General features: G+C 39.2%; 1 protein-coding gene across 3 annotated transcripts in view; it reads right to left on the bottom strand.

Moving 5' to 3' along the window:
- The window catches only part of RANBP17 (RAN binding protein 17), a 154,750-nt gene that overhangs the window by 115,070 nt on the left and 13,018 nt on the right, over positions 1-26,662 (bottom strand). For all 3 annotated transcript variants that reach the window (XR_010306378.1, XM_064161639.1, XM_064161640.1), the window contains 8 exons: positions 25,942-26,107; positions 24,574-24,647; positions 23,995-24,114; positions 23,263-23,409; positions 21,781-21,953; positions 19,149-19,342; positions 14,763-14,868; positions 12,302-12,437 (listed from right to left, as the gene is read on the bottom strand). Coding sequence is in view for 2 of the 3 variants with exons in the window: in XM_064161639.1 (XP_064017709.1) it covers positions 12,302-12,437; positions 14,763-14,868; positions 19,149-19,342; positions 21,781-21,953; positions 23,263-23,409; positions 23,995-24,114; positions 24,574-24,647; positions 25,942-26,107 (1,116 nt within the window). In the remaining variant the exon portion in view is untranslated. The remainder of the gene's footprint in view (positions 1-12,301; positions 12,438-14,762; positions 14,869-19,148; positions 19,343-21,780; positions 21,954-23,262; positions 23,410-23,994; positions 24,115-24,573; positions 24,648-25,941; positions 26,108-26,662) is intronic.

Raw genomic sequence — 26,662 nt, 5'->3', positions numbered from 1 at the left:
AGACTGTCCATATTTACATTAATAGTATATGGCAGGAGCAATCTAAAATCCTCTCAAGAGCAGACAGCAAGAAACACCTCAGGATGAACCTCTTTTTCCAACATATCCAACTGTGTCTGGAGCATCTTAAAACACTGGACTATGTCTAAAACATGCTGAGAGCACTGGGAAAAGATAACACAGAATAGAATCATAGAATGATTTGGGTTGGAAGCGATCTTAGAGATCATCTCGTTTCAACTCCCCACAGAGGTCCCTGCAGGGACACCTTCAACGAGACCAGGTTGCTCAAGGCCTCATTCAACCTAAGAAAAACTACAGATCTCAAAGGGCAGGTCACAAATCTGGCTACAAGTGCTCTCTTTTCACCCATATTCAAGAACTGCAAGTTATGGGCATCTCAAAAGAAAATAAAAATCTCATAAATGGGGATTCCAATGAGGGAAGAGGGATAAACAAGAGGAATAGATGACCTCTTGAGCAAAATGTTTGGATGAGCAATGAATTGGGCGACAAAATGGAAGAGAATTGCACACTAGAAGCCCTTTCTTGACTGAACAAAGTGCACCTTCTGCTGAGAAGCCTTTCTTGGTAAAGTTATTTTTATATAGATGCAAAAGGAAGGGCACAGGTACATCTGCCCTGTCTCAGAGGAAGCCTTTTGCTTAATTCACCAGGAAGCATTTTACAAGGTGGATGTTTTCCTTATTATGGTCATCTCAGAAAGCTTAGCAAGCCATTTACGTATGGCACGTGAAGCCAAGTGCAGTCCAAGTGAAAAAAAAACACAAACAACAAAACAACTTGATTCAGAAATCCAGTGACTTCAGCAACCTGGAAAGTTTCCAGATCAAAGGAACTGCAAAACAGAGGAAGTAGCTGAAGCCTCATTTATAACTCAAACCCCAAAAGGTTTCTTACACTACATCCTGAATATAACTGCTGCTGCAGGAAATAGTCCTTAGCGATTCAGCTCCATTGACTTTCTCTCTTCTAGAGTGGAAGTGATGTATTGCAGGTTAGGCTGGATTTAGGTTAGGTGACAACAGCTCAAGAGGCTTTTTTTTTCTGTAGATGCTGCTCTGCAAATGCTTGCCTTCTTCGACTGGGTCAACACTGACCTTTACTTGGAAATACGTCTAAAAGGTGTGGAAGGCAATCTGAATAAAGCAGGAATGTAAACTAGCCAATCCTGTCCAGTTAAATATCCAGGAGAAAAAAAGGTAAAAGGAGAAATAGAATGTTCTTTGCAGTTCTGAAGTACACAAGACCCTGTACCTCTAACAAAACAAGCACAAAACACTCCAAGAGACTGCTTACATGCACCATCTAAGACAGGTCTGAAACTGCAGTTTCGTAAATCAAATCAATTGGCCTTGAGGTCACAAAGAGCAGAATTTTGTACTTGAGCTATTCAGTTATCATACTTGTTTCACATGTAAGAATAGAAAATACCAGTGCATAAAACTACCTGGAAAGAGTATTACTTGAGTTAATTATTTTCTAAGAGGAAAAAAAAAAAGACCCCCTTAGCCTATAAGTACATAAGGCACTGTTCTATAACAATTCCTGTTTAAGAACACTGGTACACAAATATATATTCCCCCATACAGGAAAATCTGCAGGATGATCTAGCCCACTGTTTTAGCAATATGCTAGTTACAGGCAACCAAATGAAGTTCTTCAGTAATTTTGAAGGAGATCCTGACAGTTTATAAGCTAAAAAAACAAACAAAAAACCCTTTCAGCTTTGCTGACCAGGGCAGACTCCTGAGCGTGGTATCTAAACTGAGTGATGTATAATTCAACCAGCATAAACAAGAGTAATCTAACCTACTAGGATTTTACTGTTTTGTTCTTTTTTGACAGATGTACTTATTATGTGTTCTTTTGCATATTTTTCCTCTTTGAGTTACACAAATATGCAATAAGCAATTTCATAATTAAGTTTGAGTCATAAAAATTGCCATAGTCTAATATTAAAGAATTACTCACTCTACTCTGAACTCTGATGGTTAATTTACTTACTGCAAGGTCTGGGAAATTAATTCGTTAAGCTACTTAAATAATGAGGATCTGAAGCAAACATACAGCAATAATCCCAATACATTTTAGATGAGTAAGTCACAAGACAGTCTTTTCCCCCACCCCCCAAGATGCCTATTGTTTATTCATTTTGGCTCAGTTGGTGTGGGATATATGGAACAAGTGGAAAGGTCCAGCAGTTAGAAGTTACTCAGAGAAGAGAATCTGCTTGAGGTGAAATGATAGCTGAATTATTAAACAAATAACATAATCAATGTAATAAATACAAACAACCTAATAAATAGTAAGTAGTATTTAATGACTTGGACAGAAAAGCTAAGTAGAGTCAATACAACCAAGTCCAGCCATCAAACCAGCAGCAGGTAAGCCAAAAAAAGCAGGCACACCACATGAAAGCAAAATGTGAAATTCCTTTTTGTATTTTACACAATTATATTAGGCTGTATCAGACGCAAATCACCAAGCAATGTAGTAATTCATCTGTGCTCAAAGAAAATTACATATACTTGCATTCAAAATAAGATGAAAAATGATGAAAGACCTGATTCTCAATCTCTGAGACAGGTAAGCAAATTAAAGAAAGTAATGGACATCACTGCTATACCAAGGGAATAGAACACAAAATTAATTGATGCAAATACTTAAAAGTCAATTACTACCATGCCTTTTTGCATATAAAAACAACATCTGGGAAAAAAAAGGCATTTCATTACCGATCCAAACATCTGCAGACATGTGGAATTAGAGGTGACTATCTACCTAACTTTACAAGACATTTCATGTTCTTCTGTCAGCATAAACACTACAAATTTTCAGAAAGTACATCCTCTTTAAAACATCCTTGGTACATTATTAGGAAAGTGTTTTCTTTAGTCTCAGCATGCAACAGAGTTTGGGGTTTTTTTGTAGTTAAATTGCTATACTGAAGTGTCTGATACATAGATCTACTACAAGTAAATATAATCCTGTTTGCAGCATGTTGTGACACTGTTTGACCAGCAACCTGCTGTTATCACAGCTTCCCTCTTCTACCACCCGTTCAATACGTTCTGGGCACTCCAGAGAATCACAGAATCACATGCTATTAGAAAAGCAGTAGTCTCCCTCCAATCACAAATTATACTTGCACTCAAATAATCCAATAATATATTTGCCAAACACTTAAGAAGTCAATAATTTGGAGTGGAAGTAGGATTAGTTTTTAAGTCCGCAAGTGATGGCATCAATTCTGAAATGTTTAAATATTAGTTTACAAATACTGCTTATAGCTTAATAGCATCATAGACCTAACTTCACAAAGATATTGGCTCTAGACAGTAATTATATCCTCAGCCTAATGTTGCAGTTAATGGACATACACATTTCAATGATAATTGCAATGCCTGAACATGATAATGTGCCTTTATTAGCAGCTACAAAATAAAGCTCAGTTACAGCCAAGTGCAGAACTGAACTATGCTAATTATTTATTTTTAAGAATGTCTGATTTGTGTTACAACATTCTAAAATAAAATAGCACAGCACTGAAAGCAGTGCTCTAATTGCAAACATGTGATTAAATAATATCTATATAAAGATTCACGCAGGTTTAAGTTGTCGTGAGCAATGAGGAAAAGATAATGAGATCAGACAATGGTACAGGCTTTAAAGATTCTAAAAAGCACTGCAAGAAGAGGGAGGCTAGAGGGGTATAATGAAAAAGTTGGTAAGAGAAAGCAGAACAAAAATTCCCCAAGCAAACACAGAAGGGGAAGTGCTTTATAGAAGAAAAATATATTGATTCCTGCAGAAGTAAAGGATGACAGAATTGAGGATATGTACAATAAAGACTACTTTACAACTCAACCTGATGAGGAAACCAATGTTTATAAATTGTCAAATTCTTAAGTCTTTATGTCTGGATAGGTTTTTTGCTGTGTGGAATATCCAAGTAATGGAGACATTCAATAAAGGGATTTTTGAAGGTAGCTAAAGAACAGGCAGGGTGTATTGCAATTAGAGTTTGCTGAGGCACTTTAAGCAAGAATCTGCTGCGCAGTCCCAGGAATTAAAATGTCACAGATTCTATCTCACCTGTTAGTGGTTTGCTGGTAGTGCTCTTTTAATTTAAAACCAGAAAACCCTCAAATTCTGCACTAAGTACTTAAAGAATCCTTCATGGTATTAGATTTTATTAAAGAAAAAGAAAAGGTTTCCACGTGGAACAAGATGCTTGTCAGTGTAAATCAACCTAGAATTAATTAAGAGCAACTCCACATCTTTAGGAGCAATGTGACAATTAACTTGTCCAGTCTTTAGGCAATTAAGTAGTTTTAAATATCAGTTCAGCAATATTTGCTGAAAGTTTTTTTGCTCATGGCAGGGTAGGAGCTACGATAGAAAACATGAAAAGAGATCTGCCTGGTAACATTTACTTAGGCAAATATTCTCTAGCTCCTAAACCTGCTAGAAATGGGTAAATTCAGGGCAAACTTACAAATTCAACCCCATAAAAAGATCCTACACTCCAATGTTGGAGCTACAGATATGTCAAGTTTTGTAGTTGTCTCCATGCTAGATATTCAGTTCAAGAAACATGAAGTGTTCTCACCTCATTTTTGCTACTGAAAGCAAGTAAGATTCCTTAAAGTTCTTTAAGGGAATGACTGAAACCATCAAGAAATTACTTGTCAAACAATACAACTTTATTTGCCCATTTCAGTCTTACCTTTCCCAGCACTTTGACCATAGTCAATGCTGACTGTATGTAAAATGTTTGAAATATCTTTAGGTTGCTACATTGTAACCTTAAGTTCTGTAGACAACCAAAATAGTCTTACTCTATTTTAAAGCTAAAAATGTTAGGACAAAATGAAGTTGCAAATGAGTGGTTTGTATCAGTTCTATAAATCTGGAAAAGTCCTGCAATACTTTAGTTGTTCCCCACAATAACATCTAATTGATTTTGATTTTTATGCTACCAATTATATTCTTTTAAATTCAGCACAGACTGTCACATGAATCATAGAATGGTTTGGGTTGAAAGGGACCTCCAAAGGTCATCTAATCCATGCAGTCAGCAGAGACATCCTCCACTAGATCAGGCTGCTCAGACTCTTGTCAAGTCTGACCCTGATTATACCCAGGAATGGGGCTTCAACTACCTCCCTGGGAAACCTGCTGCAGTGTTTCTAACATCCAATCTAAAACTACTGTTGTCTAAATTTCAAACCATTGTCCCCTGTTCTATCATTGCAGGCCTCTGTAAACAGTCTCTCTGCAGCCTTCTTGTAGATCCACTTCAGGTACTGGAAAGCTGCTATTATTTCTCCCCAGAGTCTTCTCTTCTCTAGGCTTAACAACCCCAGCTCCCTCAAACTGTCCTCATAGCAGAGGTGCTCCAGCCCCCTAATCACCTTTGTGGCCCTCCTCTGGACCTGCTCCATCAGGTCCATGTCCTTCCTGTATTGAGAGCCCCAGAGGTGGATGCTGTATTCCAGGTGAGGTCTCAAAGTGACAGAATCACCTCCCTCGGGCTGCTGGCCATGCTGGTTTTGGATGCAGCTCAGCATGCCACTGACCCTCTGAGCTACAAGGGCACAATTTGGAGGCTTTCATGACTAGCACTATGCAGTGTTTTCCTCCCATCACTTATCTGGAAAAAAACACATACCTGTTGTTTTTGAAGTAACAGCCCAAGTTCTGCTTGTTCTGTCCTGCACACACAACCAGAGAGGGAAGGCTACATGCTGCCTCAAAAGGAAAAGAGTGTTGCAACAGCCACGGGAGCTTTTCATTAGGACCAGCTGGAGCCAAGGCCCACTTAAGTCAATCCCTACCTTTTTTGCCTACATGAATTGCAAGGAGATTGGATGAGAACAGTCTGGCAGCTGTGAAACTGAGTGAAAATTATTTGGCCCAGTCAAGTGAAAACTGCCAGTGACAATTTTTTTTCTGAAACAGCTGCTCTTTATTCATCCTCAAACATGCCACTGAAATAAGTTGTACTTGGTTCTCACTACGATGCTTCCTTAACAAACTCTAAATGTTAAACTTAAATGAGAGGCATTTCATGCAATCTGAAAAATATTCAGTTCAATTAAAAATAATTGATGCATGGTGAAATAATTCTTCCCAAAGCTGCTGTAAAATCTTCAAAAAATAAAGCTACTTAATAATTTTCATCTCCTACAGGCTAGAGAGAAGCATTATTGCATATTAAAAATTGGAGTGTGGTTTTCCCAGAGGTAAAAGAAAGTTATTAAAACAACCTATTTATTGTTGATATAACTATCCATTTGTGCTACACAAAAAGTAACAATTTCAGTACATTAAAAGAAAAGCTAATTAAGGCATAATTAGTATTTTCTATGCTTTGATAATTAAGGGTTAGTTGGCTATTTCTTTTCAAATTTCTATTTGATGTACCCCACCAATGCCTTTAATGAGCAACTAACACTATTGAATCCCTGATGGCTGAGGAGTTTAGTGACCACTACTACATTACTTTCATTTATCACTGCCTCTTTACCTATAAATTAAAGTAGCCCTGTAGCTATGCTGATCTACTTTATATCAATTTCTTCCTCCATATCAGCTGAATATGTATGGCATTAACCTCATTTACTAGTTTGGAAAAGCTGAATTAAAATGAGATCTAATTTCTAGTGCACAGAACAATTTCAAAACTGCCTGCTAATTTCCAGCACCTGTCAGTGCTGTGATCTTCACCTCACTGTAATGAAATAAAACAGTATATATATTTTACAGCTCAGAAAAGGCTAATCAGTCATAAGTGTTAAGATACCATTAATCATGGTGATGCTAGGATCCAGAATCTTTTATGAGAAGACCTCCATTAAAGTCAGCGGATTGCTGCAGATCTCTAGGTCTTATCCTGTGCAGGGTGAAACTAGTCACCTTCTGCACAACTATGCTATTTCTATCTTTCTTCTTTTTTTGCTACATCCTGCTTCTCTGTTGGCAGGCAGAGCAGTCAGAGAAATATCCAGGTAGTGAAGAAACATCAAAACATCTTAAGCCGCCAGGATATACACCACACGTTAGGAGCCAAGCCTGTGTTCAGTGGTTAGATCATACCTGATTACATGCAGTTGCAGTTTCAGCTCCTGCAAGCAGCACACAGCAAGGAGATGGTATTTTCCCCTCCCTTCTGAACACGCTGCCAGGCTAAATTTTGAATCCTCCAGCTATTTTTATTGTAATGCAGAACTACCTCTTATGTTATAGTTTAAGACCTTTAAAAAGGCACAGCGGTGCAATCCTAAATGTTAATACAGTAACTTCTTTCTACTGACCACATAAGCAGATACAATAGGTGCAGGATGCAGGAAGAAATCCAGTTTGCACCCCTATACACACACTTCACAACCGTGCTTCAACCTTGTATATGCCAAGGCACTGTACAAAACATGAATCCACACTCCTCATGCTCACCTGCCCTAGACTGACAACCAGACCAGATCCTCAGATCAAACAACTGATGCACCCCCAGAAGTTGACAGTTTCATCTGTACATGGGCTTGTTTCCTAAAAACTCAAGAGACAGAATTGTAACTCTTACTCTTCTGCCTTGAGTGGCCACCACTATAAGTGAGGGTTGGGGCAGAAGACAGGCATGGCTGGCTGAACAGCCTATTTGCCAGAGATCTTCACTTCTAGTGGTATCCCTGAAACTAGAGCCATCTGGTAGAGCTTAAAATCACTTCAAAATTCCCTTAAAACACATTTAGGGCTAGTATTTGATTAGAAAGAGCAGAACAAGGAACCATTAATTGCTTCAGTGAGGCAAAAGAGGTCACAGTGCATTAAGGTATACATGAAATTCTCTTTAAAACACAAACCAAATACCTCCCTTGCAGGCAGAGAGTATGTGTGGGATTTCTTTAATTACTCTGATTACAGAAGCCAAAAAGAGATCTCCAGACACTATCTGCAGTCAGTCTCTGCTAGAAAGCAGAGCTCAGTCTTAAACACTTGCTGTCACTAATATTTTCAAGCACATTACCCTCACCTAACATGTGCAGAGGTCCCAGTCTTGACCTCGGTGTCTGGCAGAGTGACAGTGAACTAAGCGGGGAACTCTGGTTCAATAGCGCCGCGTGGTGTAGGGAGCACAGATGGCAAGAGAAAATCCTTCATCTCAGCTGCAACACCACTGAATACCCACAGTGACGTGAGAGATACCCTAATTCTAAACCCTTCTTAATACTTTCTAGTCACATTCATATTTTTAAATGCAAGTTCTTACATACAGAGCCACCATTAATGCCCACTTAATTCTATTTGCAATCACAAAATACTTAACGACTAAGAGTTGTTGACAGATGCTCTTTGTGCTTCAATGCCCCTTGACACGCAGTGTATTTGTTAAAACAAATACAGTCCAACATTTTTGAACAAGAGATACTAAATTAGGCTAAGCAAGGAAAAAGAAGACAAGACTTGCTAGCCAGGGCCTTTTCCTGCTTCCAGACACATTGGAGATTCTAAATGTTCAGATCTTTCACAGCTTATTAAGATCTTCTTCATTTAAAATGCTGTCCTTCGTGATTATTTCCTCCAAGGCTACTGTCACTTGCAAAGGTAAATAATAAATAATTGCATTGTTAAGACTATGGCAAAGGAAAATCTCATTCAAAACGGCAATGTTTTGTCTAATAAACAACACACCTTTGATGTCAGCAATTGCAATTCCATGCACTATTACCCTACTCAGAATAGTGGCTACCAGTGGGACACAACAACATGAGAACCATCACAGATAGAAGCTGAGACTACAGTTTCAGTAAAGCACAATGCACTGCATTTCCAGGCACCTACTTTGTCCTGCACTGTCAGCATCCAAATCAGCAATAAGCCACAAATATAGCTCTGTGAAAGCTAAATCATGTCAATGTTAAAACAAACTGTGTTGTTAAACAAGCAGATACTAAGAGTGCTGTACAGTACCAGAGAACCCAGTCTAATATTCAGCAGATTGTATATCCAAGGGTCTATCTGATCCAAAAGACAGTGTCTTGATACTTCTGGGCTTGGATCAACTATGTCCTGGGCTATGTCAAAAGCAGTGTGACCAGCAGGACAAGGGAAGTGATTCTGCCCTTCTACTTTGCTTTTGTGAGACCCCACCTAGAGCACTAGGTGCCCCGAGAACAAGAAGGACATGAAACTGTTGGAGAGGTTCCAGAGGAGGGCCATGAAGATGATCAGAGGGCTTGAAAACCTCCCCTCTGGGGACAGGCTGAAAGAAGCCTGTTCAGCCTGGAGAAGAGGAGGGTCTGGTGAGACCTTAGAGCAGCCTTTCAGTACCTAAAGGGGGCTACAACAACGATGGGAAGTGACTTTTTATAAGCACTTGTAGGTGCTAGGATGAGAGGGAATGGACTGAAGGTTGAGGAGGCAAGATTTAGACTGGAGATTAGAAAAAAGTTCTTTACAGTGAAGGTGGTGAGACACTGGAACAGGCTGCCCAGGGAGGTCATGGATGCCACCTCCCTGGAGGTGTGCACAGTCAGGCCGGATGAGGTCTAGTGGAAGGTGTCCTTGCCCATGGCATGGGGGCTGTAAGTAGATGTTCTTTAAGGTCCCTTCCAACCTAAAACATCCTATGAATCCACAAACCTTGATGCCTTGTTTTTGTTTTGGAAATGTAATGCCACTATAAGTGTATCATGGAAAAGATCTTCAAGGCTTTGCTGTTCTTCCGTAGAGACAGCAAGCCCTGGTGGACTGATTAATAAGATTAACTTACACAGCCCATTTTGATGTTCTGTAATGAGCTTGCTGTTATTACATGCACAAACTTAAGATTATGTGTTAATGAACAAAGTTTGTATATTTATATAGAAGGCTTGTTCTACAATTCCATTAGATTACTCAGCCCTCTCTAAGCAGTCTCATGTTCTGTATGCAAGCACATGATCCTATAGAGAAATACTCTCAGCAGTTCTTTTTGTATGGCTGAAGCATGCACAATTTCCATTAGCCATTCTGTAAATAAAACAATCCAAACAATCCTGAATATTTATATAAATGTGTATTAACTTAGTCAATTGATATATGTCTGACTCTTCTGCTTCCAAATGTGAGCCTTTTTATTGTAGATAGCTGCCAGCAAGAGACGACACAGCATCAGAGGATTTACAACTGTGAGGGTAGAATGCCATCTGCTGCTATACTTGCTGCTACAGCAGGAGAAAGCAGAAACAGTATACAAGTGCTGGCATCTGCCTTGCTCTTAAGTGTGAAGTGTGCACAAACATCTCATTTGGTTTTATTAAAAATGTAAAACCCCACCAAAACTCAGAGCTCAGATGCCTTTACACACAGCTTTTGTTGTAAGACCTGGTAAACTAATGTGATATGGACCACAGGATTCTATCAGTGCAAATGACAGGCAAATGTATTAGACTTACTAGAACACTATAAAAAAGAAAGGGCAATTTGACTGCAAACTAAATTATACTGGTAGATAATGTAATGAAATCATTAAAAAAAAAAAGAGAGAGAAAAAAAGAAAATGCATGTGCAAGGCACTGTGGAGTTGCTGGACTAGGGCTAGAATTTCCAAACAGCCCTTGAACTGTAACACAGAAGTCTTGCAGGATCCCCACTTTCCCAGCCTGCTTACATACAACATCTATGTCATAAACTAAGGCAGTATACAAAATATGATGTATTACTGGTTGATTTATGTCCATTTATTGGGGGAATCCCCTACAAAACATTAAACTAACACAAAGCCATTTTCTTACACTCATCCTGCAGTTTCCCCCCATATCCTTTCAGTAAAACTTAATTCCTTGTTGAAAGTGCTCTCCAATAAATCAGATGGAAAGATTAGCCAGCATGTTACTCCCTAATTAACTGTTTAACCCTCCTCACACAATACATTGGCAGAGGCAGCCTTATGGTTATTCAGAACACATTGCTAAGCTGGCTAAATTCACATGTATTGCATTCCGAGGCAGCTGGCAAATGGTCAACTTTCCCATTTTCTGCTACTGGCAACAGAGCTTCAGGTGATTACATCTAAATAATACACTCCATGTTTTTTGCCTGCTCCTTTACCCACACACAAAAGCTTCTGCCAGTTTTCTGTAAGCAGGGACATAAAAGCGCAGGTATACAATCTCTTCTAACAATCTCTTACAACATTCCATACACTGATAGGACTTCTCCACAGTGTCACACCTCCATCAGTCACAATAGAAGGTGAAATCAAGCCCCTCAAAACCAGAAAGGAAAAACAATCTGGGAATTACAGATCAGGACAACAACTACTGTACAGCCACATTGCCTCTGAATTGCCACCAGCAGGAGTTTTGCTAATGGAAATACCAGGAGCAGCAGCACATTTTTACACTGTACCTTCTGCTGCTTGGCATTAGAGCAGTGCACCACACTTAAAAATAACAAAACTGCTCTGACAATTGAAAAGAACACATTGCTTTCATGAAAAAGTCATTCAGTATAGTGTAAAAATTTATTTTTAATATTAAGTGAGGAACCATTCAATAATGTTGAAGTACAGTTCAAACCTGAAGGGATAAAAGAATCCTTGAGATGGGGACTGTTCTGCAGAAAGCAAGGGCTGAGTGCTACACAAGTAAAACCAAATCTCAGTCACTGTCACAATTCTTGCTAAAGATTTGCTTGGGGCTCCAACAGAATTCTTTCAGTCTTTCTCAAGATCAATTGATCTCATCTTACTGACATTCTCTTTATAACATCTATATTATGACTGTCCCCTACAGTTAAGGTGAATTAACTGCTGCTTCTTAAAAAATGCATCTTACTTTTCCCTCTTCCCTATTTAAAATGCAGAAAAGCAAAGTAATGCGAGAAATACAGTGGAAACCACATAAATGAGTAACTGTCAAAAGAACAGAACTATTAAAAGAATAAATCTTGTGTACCCAGCTGTGAAATATAACACAATATAGCAGAACCCAGCTAAATGTTTGAAATAAAAAATTGAAATGCAAAGTAACTGAAAATTGTTTAATGAACAGACCTGTTAAAATATTAACTGCTTGCATGCCAAAACTCAAATGCACACATGGTAGGAAGCCCACTCAGATTAACATCACATTCAGAAGTCATCCTTTCACCCTCCCATTCATCCATCTCTCCAGCTAGACAATCAGCCACCAACTAAGCTCAACAGCTTCTATGTTCAGGATATACTGGCAGGTTCATTTCTGCACAGACTTTTTTATTTCAGATGTTGTGGTTTAAAGCAAATACTTACCTTTGAGGTGTGCTGAAGCTGGTCTCCCACATAAGTTTTTCGGAACTGATCCAAGAACCACAGGATTGCCAGTTCTACTTTTTCATTACTAGACTCTGGTAACTGGGCATCCATCAAAGTTATCAGCTGAAAAACGCTTCATGACAATAAAAAAAAACAAACATTTTCAGGAAGAATCCTCAAATTAAATGCTGCTGTCATAGCTAATTTCTCTAGGAGTCCATATTTGGGTTACCTAAGTTTCTTCTAGAATTGTGTTTTGTTTAGATGCTAATTATGCTATCTGAGCACTATTAAACATAAACACCAACATAATGCTTTTCTAATTAGCTTGTCACTCAAAGATACATATGTTATATTGTGGTGAAATTGCAAAATGTTTTTTCATTTCTTAGAACATCAGTTCCATGTTGAAAGACCCTTAGACCTGCCTCCTAATACCTGAAGGGAGCCTACAGGAAGACTGGAGAGGAACTTCTCATAAGGGTGCCTAGAGACAGGACAAGGAGGAGTGGGTTTATACTGAAGGAGAGTAGGTTTAGACTGAATCTTAGGAAGAAATTCTTCAGTACAAGGCTGGTGAGACTCTGGAATGGGTTGCCCAAGGAGGCTGTGGATGTCTCCTCCCTGGGAGTGTTCAAGGTTGGGTTGCAGGAGATCCCGAGCAATCAAGTCTAGTCAAGAGATGTCCCAGCCCATGGCAGGGAGGTTGGAGTAGATGATCTCTGAGGTCACGTCCAACCTAAGCCATTCTGTTTTTCTATGAAATCTGAGAAGCATAGGTCTCAGATAGAAAATGCAATAGGTGTCCAAGCTTCCTGAGAACTGCAGCTACTGTCCTTAGAAATAAGTTTCTATATAATGCACTGTTTGCCTTCCTTCTTCCCACTTCTATCTGTCCTAAAACATCCAAGCAAACACTTCTCTTCTGATCTAAATTCTTACTTTGTGTGTATCTCCATATTATCAGGAGTGATTCAACAAATCAACTTCAGCCTAAGCCAGCTAAGAAAATGTACACTTAAAAAAAAAAAATTAATTTCTCATATTTTTCTGTCAGTTATTTTGTGAAAGCCTGATTACCCAGCAGTTCAAAAAAATGTCACCTTCTGTCAATTCTGAAATATGCAGTCACTGGATTGGAAGGCAGTAGCTACTTCATCTGTAAGCCTGTATATTAAAACCTCTCACTTCTAATAAAAACACAGTGGAAGACTGCTAACACCAGAAGGCCTTAGGGTAGATTAGGAAGGCAAGAAACAAAAGACAAAATGTAAAGCTTTTTATCTAATTCTAAGTTGCATGTCCTCTTCCATGTGCTAGCTAGTGGATGTGCAGAACAGGATCGAACATGCACACGTTGAACACAGTGGTGAGTGAAAACAAGGATTAAGGCAGATTTTGCACAAGGAATATTGTCATTCACAATAATCCTTAGCTTGCCCCTTGCCCTAAAACTTGCAGAGTTATCACAAAATCACAGAATGTTAAGGGTTGGAAGGGACCTCGAAAGATCATCAATTCCAACCCCCCCTGCTAGACCAGGATCACCCAGAGGAGGTCACACAGGAAGGCATCCAGGCGAGTTTTGAATGTCTCCAGACTCGGAGACTACAACATCTCTGGGCAGCCTGTTTCAGGGCTCTCTCACTCTTACAGTGAAGAAGTTTTTCCTTATGTTCACGTGGAACCTCCTATGCTCCAGCTTGAACACGTTGCCCCTTGTCTTGTTATTGGATATCACTGAGCAGAGCTTGGCTCCATCCTCCTGACACTTGTCCCTCACAGCTTTACAAACATGAATGAGGTCACCCCTCAGGCTCCTCTTCTCCAGGCTACAGGGACTTGGCTTCCTCAGCCTTTCTTCATAAAGGAGATGTTCCACTCCCTTCAGGATCTCTGTAGCTCTGCACCAGTCTCTTTCAAGCAGTTCCTTATAACATGGACATCTTTAAATTTAGAACCTTCTTTATTTCAAACTCGACTGTAAAAATAAGTCCAAACCTTCGATGGTCAACCAGTAGTTCCTCTACACTTCTACACCTGCAAGAACTACTGTATTGGAAGTTGTGTAGCAAATATTAGCCATAGCTCATTAATGGTATAATTAACGCTTGGGTGCAAGTGTAATTCACAAATACAAAGAGGGTGGCTACAGGGGCATATCAAGACACTGCTTATAGACAGAGGCACATTTGCCTTAAATATTCTTCCCCTCCTCTGAAATCAGTTCTGCAGTGAGTGCCTTAATGCTTCTGCATTGCTCAGGATGAAGACTCTGGAAAGACTAGAGCCAGCGGAAAAGTCCTAATGCACAGAGAATCAGTACAGTCCCTGAGCACCCCCCGTCCAGGAACTGGCCAAAACCTGAGACATTACAAGCCAAAACACCTGCTGATACTAAATGTCACTGAACAGTTTAAAAACATGCTAACAAGAACTCCAAAGCAGCAACACTTACCGGCAGGATAACTCTCCATCCATGGCATCATGTTCATCAGTACTGGTGTATGTCAATCGTCCTCCCACAAAAGTACCCACAAAATAGACAAGCCATGCCAGCCGTCCTAGCAGTAAAAAAAATAAGACCACCAGTTAAAGACTGTAAGCCACTGTGCCAGCACAATACACTGCCATAATGTATCAGCAGTTCTGTAAGGGATCAGACTGTGGAATGCTGTCAAAAGAACAGTTAGCTTTCTCCCTTTACCAGACTGAAAACCTACCCAGACAAACCAACTATCACAAAATTCTGAGCAGAACTGACAGATAAACTAGAGCAGCCTATTAACCTGGACATGCTTATAAATAAAACACACAAGAATTAACCTAAAGTACAAATTAAGCAAGCTCACCCTGGTAAGATTAGATATACAATTAATCTAGTTTCCTTAATTGCCTGCCTCAAGTTACGTCAAGGCATAGAACAATTTTATCTACTGTGGGGCTGTTACATCAACTTATTGTAGCATTAGGAATTAATTAAGACTTCCTGCAACCTATTTAGTTTCTTAGTTCTAATTCAAATACAGATTTTTTTGCAATATTCCATTACTATCTGAAGTGATCTGCACAAAAGAAAATGTTTCTGTCACAAGTCAAATATATTGTCCAGAAAAAAGCTTCGTGAACTACCAGAGTTTTGTTTTCTAAAACGATTTGTAACACAGAGATCATCTATTTCAATCCATGCTGTCAAGCTTTCCATCCTCCAGCTTATTTAGCTGCCAGTCTCTACCCATATCCACTGGCAAATTCCTTATCAAATGAGGGACAACGTAAGGATCAGAATTTCTGCAAAGCTAAAGGTTTCACAAAACACTCCTTGATGAGTTTATGTATACAGACTTTCACATACTAAAATCTTGCCTTAAAATATGCAACTCAGAAGTTTACAAACACACACTGAACTATGGGAAATTCTTTTGGCCTGCTGGAAAATCATTTCTAAGTTGTAAAACCTCTCTGGCACATTATGGTGGTCTGGCTTTAAAATCTGACCTACTGATACCTACGCAAGCCATGCAGACTCCTGCTTCAGGTTTTTAAGCTATGAGTCCTGAAACTATTGGTACAGCAAAGACAACTTGGAAGAATTTATATTACAATTAAATCAAGTAACAAACAAGGCTTCTCAGTGAGACAAATCACATAAACTAGGTGTCTTGCCTCGTTACTAAGAGTTCACTAAGTGATGATAGCATAACTTAGAGATTCACAGATTGCACTGGGATTACAGGGACCATCAAAGGTCATCTTGTCCAACCCTCCTGCACTCAAGCAGGGGTATCTGCAACTACAGCAGGCTGCCCAGGGCCACATTAAGTCTGACCTCAAATGTCTCCATTGGACAGGGCTTCAAACACATCCCTAGGCTACCTATTCCAGTATTTCACCACACTCATTGTGAAGAACTTCCTCCTGATGGCCAGTGTAAAACTACTCTGCCCCAGTTTCAAACCATTGCCCCTTGTTTATCACTACAAATCCTGCCCTGCCTTGCTGAAGGTCCTCTTCAGATGTTGAAATGTAGCTCTAAGTTCTCTCTGAAGCCTTTTCTTCTCCAGGATGAACTGCCCCAATTCCAGTTCTTTCACCCTGTCTTCATAGGAGAGGTGCTCCAGCTCTCTGATCATCTTTGTGGCCCTCATCTGGAGCAGCTCCAGCATGTTCATGTCTTGTATTGGGAGTCCCAGAACTGGACACCGTACCACACGTGAGGCCCCACCAGAGCAAAGTGGCAGAATCACCTCACAGCTTACAAGACTGAAGACAATCCCCTAATGAGCAAAGTGTCTTCCAAACTCATTTTGAAGTTTAACATAAAAGATAAACTACAAATAAACAAATGAGGTCATGCTCTGACTGTAGAACAATAGCATGGATATTTCTAGGTACACTTCAGGATATGCAGAGTTTTTGTCTTGATTTTTTAATTTCAAATCTTCAATAAACTAGTCTTAATGTATATAACATTAAACTTCACTTCATTTCCCTCACATTTTGTATTGCTATAGTTTGAAAAACCCAGAATTGAGAGTGCACTGCATGCTCTACTTCCCAAACTCCTTTAACCAGTAACAATTAATAGTTCTGAGGTGTTCCAGTATCCTTGTGGCCTGAATCCGGTGACTAGACATTTTAAGTCTGCTTGTACAACATGTTCTATACATAAAAGGGAAGACTAGAGCAAATACACACGAAAAGAGAGTACAGACCATGAAATCACATGCAGATGACTTCAACACGAGTACAGGAAAGCATTCAGGTTTATCTTAAATCTCAGCCTTATTTTAAAAACAGCTATGACATGAATATGTAACACAGTCTTGAGATCTGTACCAGAAAACACTTTGTGACAGAGGGAACAAGTAGCGTCTTTCGAGACAAGACCAGATATTTCAGGAAGACTTCTAAATATTTTGTCATATCGTTCCTGTTTCATTCCTAACAGTCTGGAAGGACAGTATTCGCTGGCCAATAACCAGTATTATTTCCCTGTTTCAAGATCTGTGCTGCTTTTCAAACAGGACACTTCCAAGGGACACCACATCAGACACACCACAACATGTGGAAGCACCAACATTTGCTAAAACAGGACACTGAAAGACTGCACCATCATTACCACAACACCAAGGAGCTAAAATGTCTTAGAGAACAGATACCGCACAACTGAATTTAGCACTAACAGCCACCAAAGGATGGCTGTCAGAAGATGCTATCCAAAAGCAACTGTGAAGCTGTGCTTGTTGGTTCAAAGAGCAAAGCCACCTCTTTGGCCAAAAGCCTTTTCAAAAATAAAAAACACTCTTCCTTTTTCCAAACTTCAGTAGCTCATTTTTGAGTACAGTTATTTTTCTGATGAGAGCTCTCTACTCTCACCACAATCTCAATTAATAGGTGTGGATTCTTGGATTCTTCTTTTCCTCTTTTACACCTTCACTATTTAAAATTTTCAGAGCATTTGCTTTTGCAATTACTGAGGCAGACAACATCTTTTCTTTTAGAAAATAATTATTGCTGTAATAATCTGTAATTATGGTTTATACCAGCAATAATCCCAAAGAAATCAGTCATTACCATAGATCACAAGTAATCATTAACTGCTGTTAATGACCCATTTCTTGGGGATTATTGTTTTAGTAAACCATGACCACATCACTATTGATACAGAGAGCAAGACAGTATAATAAAATGAGATCTTAATATTACATTAACTTATTTTGCAACATTAAAAGCCATTAAACATCTAAATTTAACTGTGTATATCTAGGGGATATAACAGTTATTGTTCAATATGAACACAAATGTTTAGTTTGCAGAAAAGAAACACAATATTTAAGATGAATCAAATGTTTTCTAAGGTGTAACAGCATTCCCCAGAGCACTGTCACTGACAGACTCCATCTGATTGTTTCCCTCTGTTCCCTCATGACTGAGGAATGGAATATAAATTCAGACTGCAGCTGGTCAATGAAATCAGGTCATTAATGAACATTCTCCCAAATAAAAGTTGATAGGTGCATGAAGAAAGTGGAATTAATAAAAAAGGTAAAAGTAGGAGGTCTCATATAAATCAGTGAAAAAATGACTCCTCCGTAGAAGAAAATCAGCATATTCAAACTCAACAGAAGAACAGCAAAATAAATCACAGACATTTAATAGCATGCAAAGAAACAGCTGTATTATGCAGTAACCTGTCTCACCTTTTCACAACAACACCATTTATCCATGTAAAGATGCAACAGCCATAAGATAACTATATTAGGAAAGAGCCAGTAGTTATAAAGACAAATTGCGAGACAGAGAGGACCGAAACAGGTATATGAAAAAATACATTAAAAGTAACACTGATTTTTACAACTTACAGTACAATAAATAACTTCAGTTGCTTGAAAATTAGGGAATTCATTTTAACAGAGCTGTATAAAGTAAATTGAAGTTTCTAATGTTACATTAATTTTTTACAGACAGATAAATGCAAAAAAAAAAAGAAAAGAAAGTTAACAACTTTGTTTTCAAAAAATGTTCATCAAGTTGCAGCTGGTTCCCATGAGGGCACCTGAGGCACTGAAATGTTAATTTTCAGAAATTAAAAGTTTTTACAGCTCTCAGGTCTATATACTAAACAAGTACAAAGATGTTAAAACAAACCCATCAACTGCTAATGTATTCTATTCAGTATAAAGATATCTAGTGAAAATGTGGTGCAAGGTGCCTCCAATCACTAATTCCTAGTTTGAGAAAAGGTTTAATTACACCTGAGGTGAGGTCAACACTCTTTGTCATATACAAATATATATTTACTGGCACATAAAGCAGTCTAAAAATTCAATTAAATACTAACCTTCCTGAACTGTGATTTCTAATGGATTCCTACTAGAAGCGTGTAAGAGTTTTTGGTAGTTTTGTGCATTTTGGTCAAACAACTGTACAAGAAGTGTACAGGTCTTTTCGTATTCACACCTGCTAACTGTGCACAGTTGCTCCAGCTGTTGGAAAACTGTAGCTGTATCATCCAGGGGATCTTCTAAGCCATCTCTGGAATAGAGATAAAAAGTACCCACTTAGCCACGCTATTGCTTAAAAGCTTGTTTCCCATCCAGATCTTGCACATTGTCACTGAACTGTTGGAACTATCAAAGCCTTAGCAGCTGGTGAAGACACCAGATAGACAGATCTCATAATTATTTACACACCCACCCCAGACACATCTAATCAAACACGGAGCAGAGTTTTATGTGGGCCTTCCTCTTCACAGAGATTTTAAAGAGCAAAGAGCAGAGGAGATGAGGTTGGCGATATGATCACAAAAAGGTAAATCCTGAAGAACTAAGGCTCACTGTGCCTGAAGAGAATATCCAAAACCACCACCTTTCTCAGAGGATGATGAAAGAATGGAACACTTAGTTGGAATAGATTTTGCAGAGTCATCAAATTCAGCACAACACCACAATAACATAGCCAACAAGCAAGCTTCTGTAAGATTCCATGCCAACTGCTATATAAATCTCCTGTAAAAGAGTTGTGACCTGTATGGAATGCCTCTAGCAGAGACCAGTAGCTCTTACAATACAGTGTAACTACACTCATCACACAAAACAACAGGAAAAGTGTATTCACAGGGTTACCTTTCATTGCACAGGCAACAAACAATCTACAGATCAAGATGACATCCCAAAATCCAACAAAGCTAACATACAAACTTTGGATAATACACAGCAGCTGAAAATCCTAAGCAGATGGGCTGACACAGATCTCAGGTATTTACAGGCACTTGAAATAACAGGTCTCCTTCTAGTCTGCAGAAAACCATCCCCTCTTTAGAAGACTCATTAACTTGTCACTCCCCTTCAGATCGTAACAGGCACTCAAAATGGACAAATGTGATTTTCCTTCCATTGTTTCAAGTTACTTCACTGTCTGAAGGATCAGTTGACTGGCTGCTGAACAGAGCGTGACGTTATGGTGTTTCAGCTGTTGTAGACAAATGGGCATGGCAGAGAACGGCATTTACTGAAGAGAAATCAATTCATCTCCTTGGAGCAGATGGAAGAAGATTTGTGAAATCAGCTCCCAGGCATCCGTATTTCTCCAGAATAGTCTGGACATTTGGTCATACAAGAGAACCAGGCAGCATAACAGTGGTACACAAACCACTTACAGCTAGGAATGGATACGTGCTAACATCATTACCGAATGGTAGAAGAGAAGATCAATACTCTCCTCATCTATCCTCACTGGTATTTCACAGATTGGAAGACTCACTCCTCCACAACGTAATTAGGACATGCAGAATAATCTCTTATCACTGCCAAGCGAAGAAACAGAATTTTCAGTGCTGATGGTGACACTGATGAAAACAGCAATGGAGCTGGTCATAACAGATGGTTTGACCCAGAAACTCAGCCCTATTAAGTGCTTTAAGCCTGGAAGCTAATATGGAATGTACCACTCAGACATGAAGGTTCAACCCTGAGGTTCCATTACAGAAAAGCTAAGCAGAGAAGACAAAAATGCCACAAGAAGTGTTGGCTGGTTGAGAGAAGGCCCAGGAAAACTGACTGTACCTGCCATCAGCTGCTTCTCCTTCCCTGTCCTAGCACAGAGCACCGGAAGCTCCCCTAGGTACTACTAATTTTTGTTCATGAGAATGATGGACAAGTTCACAATTCTGAACCATAAGGAAATCAGTCTGTAACACAGTCATTATGATAATATAAAGCAAATAATATGAGCTATAGCTAGATCACTAAATAGTGAAGTGACAACCATGAGATTTTGCCTAAGGTGAGACAAAAGGACAACAGTGGTGAAGATGAATGCACTTTCTCACACAAACTGAACAAATGACAGCATCTCCATAATGTAAAATTGAAAAGGAAGAGCAGATGTAGCTTGTTTCAGAGTCCCACAGGTCCTACCATCAGAGATTCATAAAAGCCCTTGGAGAAAACTAAATCCTTTCAGCAATCTAAACACTTCCTTATTAGCTATATTATAGTGTGGGGTATATGGACATTTCATTTAAACTATTGAAAAGATGTGATCTAAAACATTTTAAATTGGCCACTTTCAATCTTGACACTCTCTAGCTTGGTCTCACCCTTTCTTGAACATGGAGTTTGTTTTGCTTTCCACCGTTCCTACCCTCCATAGCCCTGCAAAGTGACTCATCAAGAAAATGTGTCACAGCTGAACAATATAGTTAATTTAGATAGTCTTAAAAAAAAACAAGGGGTGGGGAAATAGGGTTTCTTCAAAACACAAAGCCTCAGGAGAGGAAAACCAATTAGAATTTGATTTTGTGCTGGATTTAATAAGCAAAAGGAGTAAAATGATATAAGTCAATTCAGATAATCTTAAGAAATCACCATGGCAATCAGAACCAGTGCATTCAGATCTTAAACCAAAAGATAATATGCCAGAAAAGTAAACATTTCCATATTACAGTTTTAAAGTTGCAATTACAGGTTTACCTTATAACTACAGGAACACATTCCAGTCTAGAAGTAATATAAGCTTTTGTTATCTCAGGTGCATATGTATCTAAGAGGTGAGGTTCTGCCGATTTCACAAAAGGCACAGACGCTACCATTCTCTGCCAGAGAGTTAGCAAATAATGAACACTATTTGGAGCAAACTCCCAGTGCTATAAGAAAACAAAACACACTTCTGTTAAAGCAGCCCAATGTGAAGCATGACGCTTTTATCTTAGACAGTCTTATTCATTCACGTAATTACTGAAGGAGACAGTCAGAATTGACACATCCTATGGCATACATTATGGAGTAAACTCAGAAGTGTTTGTAGGCAGTCTTGCCTCCTTCCAGTGAAATCCGTGATTCAAAACTCAGAGCTAGGCCTACATTCCTATGTAATGCTGTAAAAGGGCCATTCAAAAACCCTAACTGTTGAGTGGGAAACTGCCTTGAGCCACCCAACAGGAGATCACAGAATGTTAGAGGCTGGAAGGGACATCCAGAGATGATGATCTCTGGATCAAGTCCAACCCCCCTGCCAGAGTAGATTACCTAAGGCAGGTCACACAGGAACACATCCAGGCTGGTTTTTAAAATCTCCAGAAAAGGAGACTACATAACTGCTCTGGGCAGCCTGTTCCAGGGCTCTGACACCCTCACCATAAATAAGTGTCTCCTTGTCTTGGGGTGGAGCTCCCTGTGCTGCAGTTTGTACCCATTGTTCCTTATCCTATCTCATCACCTTTTCTCCTCCAAGCTTATGATGTGGCCGTTGGCAACTCAAGAATTTAAAGGCCGGAGTCTTCTAAAGGTCACTATTTTTCAGCTGTGATTCTGAAGATCAGAAAGATTCAGGAGGAAATTCTACAGTAAGAGGTGTAGTACCACTTATGAAATCTGCACACCTTTACTTGGAGTGTTTCAAAACTACATCTGTACATGTTTTCACACTGTGAGATTCTTGATCCTATGACATGTGTCCTTCTCAGTCAGATGTGGGCCACTCAAAAATTGACATTACTCCACCTAGATACTGGATCCAGTTTCAACTGGAACTTTACACTCAGCAGCTAGGCAACTCTGTGTGTGTGTGTGTACAACTACACATGCACAAAAGCAGAACTCAACAGTCTAGTCAGTCTAGCACAGGTGTCAGTATTTTAGGGTTGGAAAAGAGGATTTGGTTTCTCGGAGGTTTTTTTTTTTGAGGATGAGGACTAAGGCTGAAAGATTAACATCTATCTCCTACTTCAGTTGTCATTTTTCTTCCTTACATCTGCTCCCATTGCAAAACTTCCTAGAAGAGTGGGAACCAGTTCTACAGAATTTAGAGACCTGAGCTACATCACAGACAAAAATCTATTTTTACATAAAGATAAGCCTCACCTCCTCCTCAAAAACACCACCACTGAGAACCAAGATCAGCCCTCTGTCACTCAGGAGTTGAAGAAAAGACAACACTTCTGTATATATTCTTACCTGTAGGCTAGTAATAGTAAAATTTGCTATAAGTTGGATGACTTCTGGGTAATCTTTCACCACTACTAGCTCTCCTAGTTGATAGTTTGTCTTTAGCCGAGCCAAAAACCGACAGAATTCATGGTAATTACCAGGATCAGATAAACCCTAAATTTGAAGAAGTAAATGTTTCAAAGTTAACAGCTTCATCTAACAGAAATTTTATGCACATTGTTGAAAATTGGGTGGCAATTTTACTTGCATAAGGCTTTTGTTTTGAATAGATAAAACAAAGCAAACAGATTCGCAGATTCCCTTGAGTTGAAAGGGACCCTTAAAGGTCATCTTGTCCAACACACCTGCAGTCAGCAGGGACAATTCCAACTAGCACAAGACTCCCAGGGCCACATCAAATCTGATCTTGAATGTTTCCAGTGACAAGGCCTCAACTATATCTCTGGGCAGCCTGTTGCAGTGTCTCACCACCCTCATTGTGAAGAGCTTTTTCCTAATGTCCAACTTAAATCTACCCTGCCTGATTTTCAAACCATTGCCCCTCATCCTGTCACCACAAGCCCTTTAAAAAGACCCTCCCCCGCCTTCCTGTTAGATGCCTTTCAGACACTGAAATGTAGACAGATGTCTGGCTGAAAGTGGTTTTGATAGATTCAGTTGCTAAAAGAATACTTTAAGTGGAAAAATAAATCCACAGGTGTTTTAGCATTTCAAGTAAATAAAAAAATAAACAGATACCTGTGGATTTTCAAGTATTTGTTTCACTCCTTTGATTAGATTACCAAGATATGTGGCACGTTCTGGGTTGTTGAATAAAGATCTTCTTGCAGAAGCAAACTGAACTAAACAAGAAAGTGCCTAAGAATAAAAAAAATACTGTAAGATTAAAAGAAATTTATATCTTCTGCATAACCATCTCTTAATGTTTGGAACAATTCAAGCTACTGCTATCTAGTGCATTCTGCGGCTGAAGACTATTTTTGCCCCAATGCTTACATGATTATCGAACACATACATGGCTCAGTTTTAAAACTCCCTTTTACAACAGTTTCTGACTTCATTGCAGTAATTTAGGTGGATGTTTTCTGTGTGGCTGAGTAGTGCTGAGTGGGAAGAGGAAGGATTTGCATGCTTTCAGATTCAGAAATTAAACAACTGGGGGTGAAGTGCAAAGAAAAGACATTGTGACTAGGCCCTGAGCCAGGAGACTCATAACATGCTAGTGCAGAAAATAAAGCAAGGCCTTTGGGATAAAGGATAGATGCAAAAAGACTATTTTCTGTAAACACTTGAGTTAAGTCACTGTGTGTCACTTACTAACTGAGACAGCATTGGTGGGAGGGCATGATACAAATCAAAGAACAGGTCCAAGGTCTCTGGCTCCAGGAAGACTATGGAAAAAGATAAGTTGGTTATATCACTCTTTACAAGCAATAATTAAGTACCTTCATTTTAATAGAATCATCTTCTTTTAACAAACACCTTAAGAGTGTGGTATCACTGAAGCCAAGACTAAACTGTGAACAGATGCAGGAATTTGTTCATTGTACAATATTAAACCCAGCATTACTCTCTTTTTTACCACAGTTAAAATCTCCTAGAGCTCAAAAAGAATACTTCACTTAAACTGCAGATGATGCAATACTGTCAGTTACTGTGCTGTCATAGATGTGGGTAAAGTGAGGTTACAACAGTAGTAAACTAGGACAAGACAGGTTCCATATGCTAAGGATTAGCTTAGTCAATATTTACACAAAGTAAATTTTTAACAAAAAATCCCTAAGTCTGCAGACTGATAAATAGGAAAAATATATTTCAAACACCAAGTAACCAATTCACGGTGGAACTACATAAAATTAACTATAATCCTACCCTATTTTATGAAGGGGGAACAAAAGGGTAGAAAAAGTTCACCAATAATTCATAATTAAGCAGTCCCATCAATTAAGTAACATGTTGAAGTTGCTCAATCTGTAAGTATTATTTTTTAGATTCATAGATTCACAGAATGCTTTGGGTTGGAAGGATCATCCAGGTTCCAACCCCCTGCACTGGGCAGGGACACCTGCTGCTAGACAGAGAAGGTCACTCAAGACCTAATCCAACCTGGCCTTGAACACCTCCAGGGAGGCCTCCACTGAACCCTTATGTTCTCCTTGAACACCCAAACCACTTCCAAAGACTTGTGCAAAATAAAGCATCACATAACAGAAGTTAATTGTCTTACACAATCCCTATGTTTAATGACCAAAGAGAGATCCCTCCAAGGACAATTCAAAGTATCTAACCTAAAACTGTGGGAAAACCTAGCCCTTTGTCTTTCCTAGGGGATCTTGGGAAATCTCTGTCACTTGCCCAAATTCAGCCTTTGTCAATATTCCCCTGCTTGCCATATATCACTGCTCTTCATCCCTTGCACTGCAGTGAGAGGCTACTGGACATTACTAGAGAAGGAATGGATTTTTGCATGGAAACTGACAAAGAAACCTATCCTTGAAAAGAGAAGAAATATCAAACACCAACCAGTGCCAAAGACTACAGGTAAACCAGATTTAAAACCCTCATCCTGAGCATGGGAAACTGTACAGCTGCTTCAGCTAGACAGTGCAAGCATCATGACAAAACAAGTTGCACAATCCACTGGTTATAGACTTCAGACTGCAATGAGTTATGATCCTTTCTTACTTGTTCTCCAGTTTGTTGGAATCTGCACAGTGCACAGGTCATCTGCAGATTCATCAGCTGAATTTCCAATGAAATCAAAATTAAGACAGTTTAGTACAAGTTTCAAAAGTTGCATTGCTAGACTTTGCTGCTGTTGGTCTTGAAGGGTTAAAGGTTTCGCCAAGAGCTAAGGAGAAAAGAAACTTTGTTAGGTCACCTGCACAGAATATACTTGAAGTAATTCTGAAAAGCAAAAAGTTTGGATATAAAACTGAAAAGTTCAGATCAAGGGAACAGGTACTAAAAGGAAAAACAGATCCTTCATGAGTAAAAGGTGTAGGCACTCCTTAAAGTCAAGGGGGAAATCATTACTATCACCTCAGAGACACCTGAGGTGACAGAGACCATGCCAAGCTAAAGTTCCCAGACTTACAACAATTTGTAAAAGCTTGGTGAAATAAATAATCCTTTTGCATAAAACACTTCTAGGTAAAAGTCAGTATGCCATGGATACAGTTTGTTCAAACAGTACTGGTGCTCACTGCAATAATGAAACTGTAAGGTTGCAGGCTTTTTGTCTTTATCATACAAGTAAAACACCCTTCACCAATTGGCTAGATTTCAGTTTGATGTTCAGGCTGCTAAACAGTACAAGTTTCACAGCACGTGCACACACTGCTCCTCTGATAGGTCTAGAAAAACCTGGCATTAAGGAACAATGAAATGAGAAGTTTGTGATCTG

This window comes from Pogoniulus pusillus, chromosome 22, assembly GCF_015220805.1.
Source record: "Pogoniulus pusillus isolate bPogPus1 chromosome 22, bPogPus1.pri, whole genome shotgun sequence".
Lineage (NCBI taxonomy): Eukaryota > Metazoa > Chordata > Aves > Piciformes > Lybiidae > Pogoniulus > Pogoniulus pusillus.
This window is presented reverse-complemented; position numbering and strand designations above follow the sequence as displayed.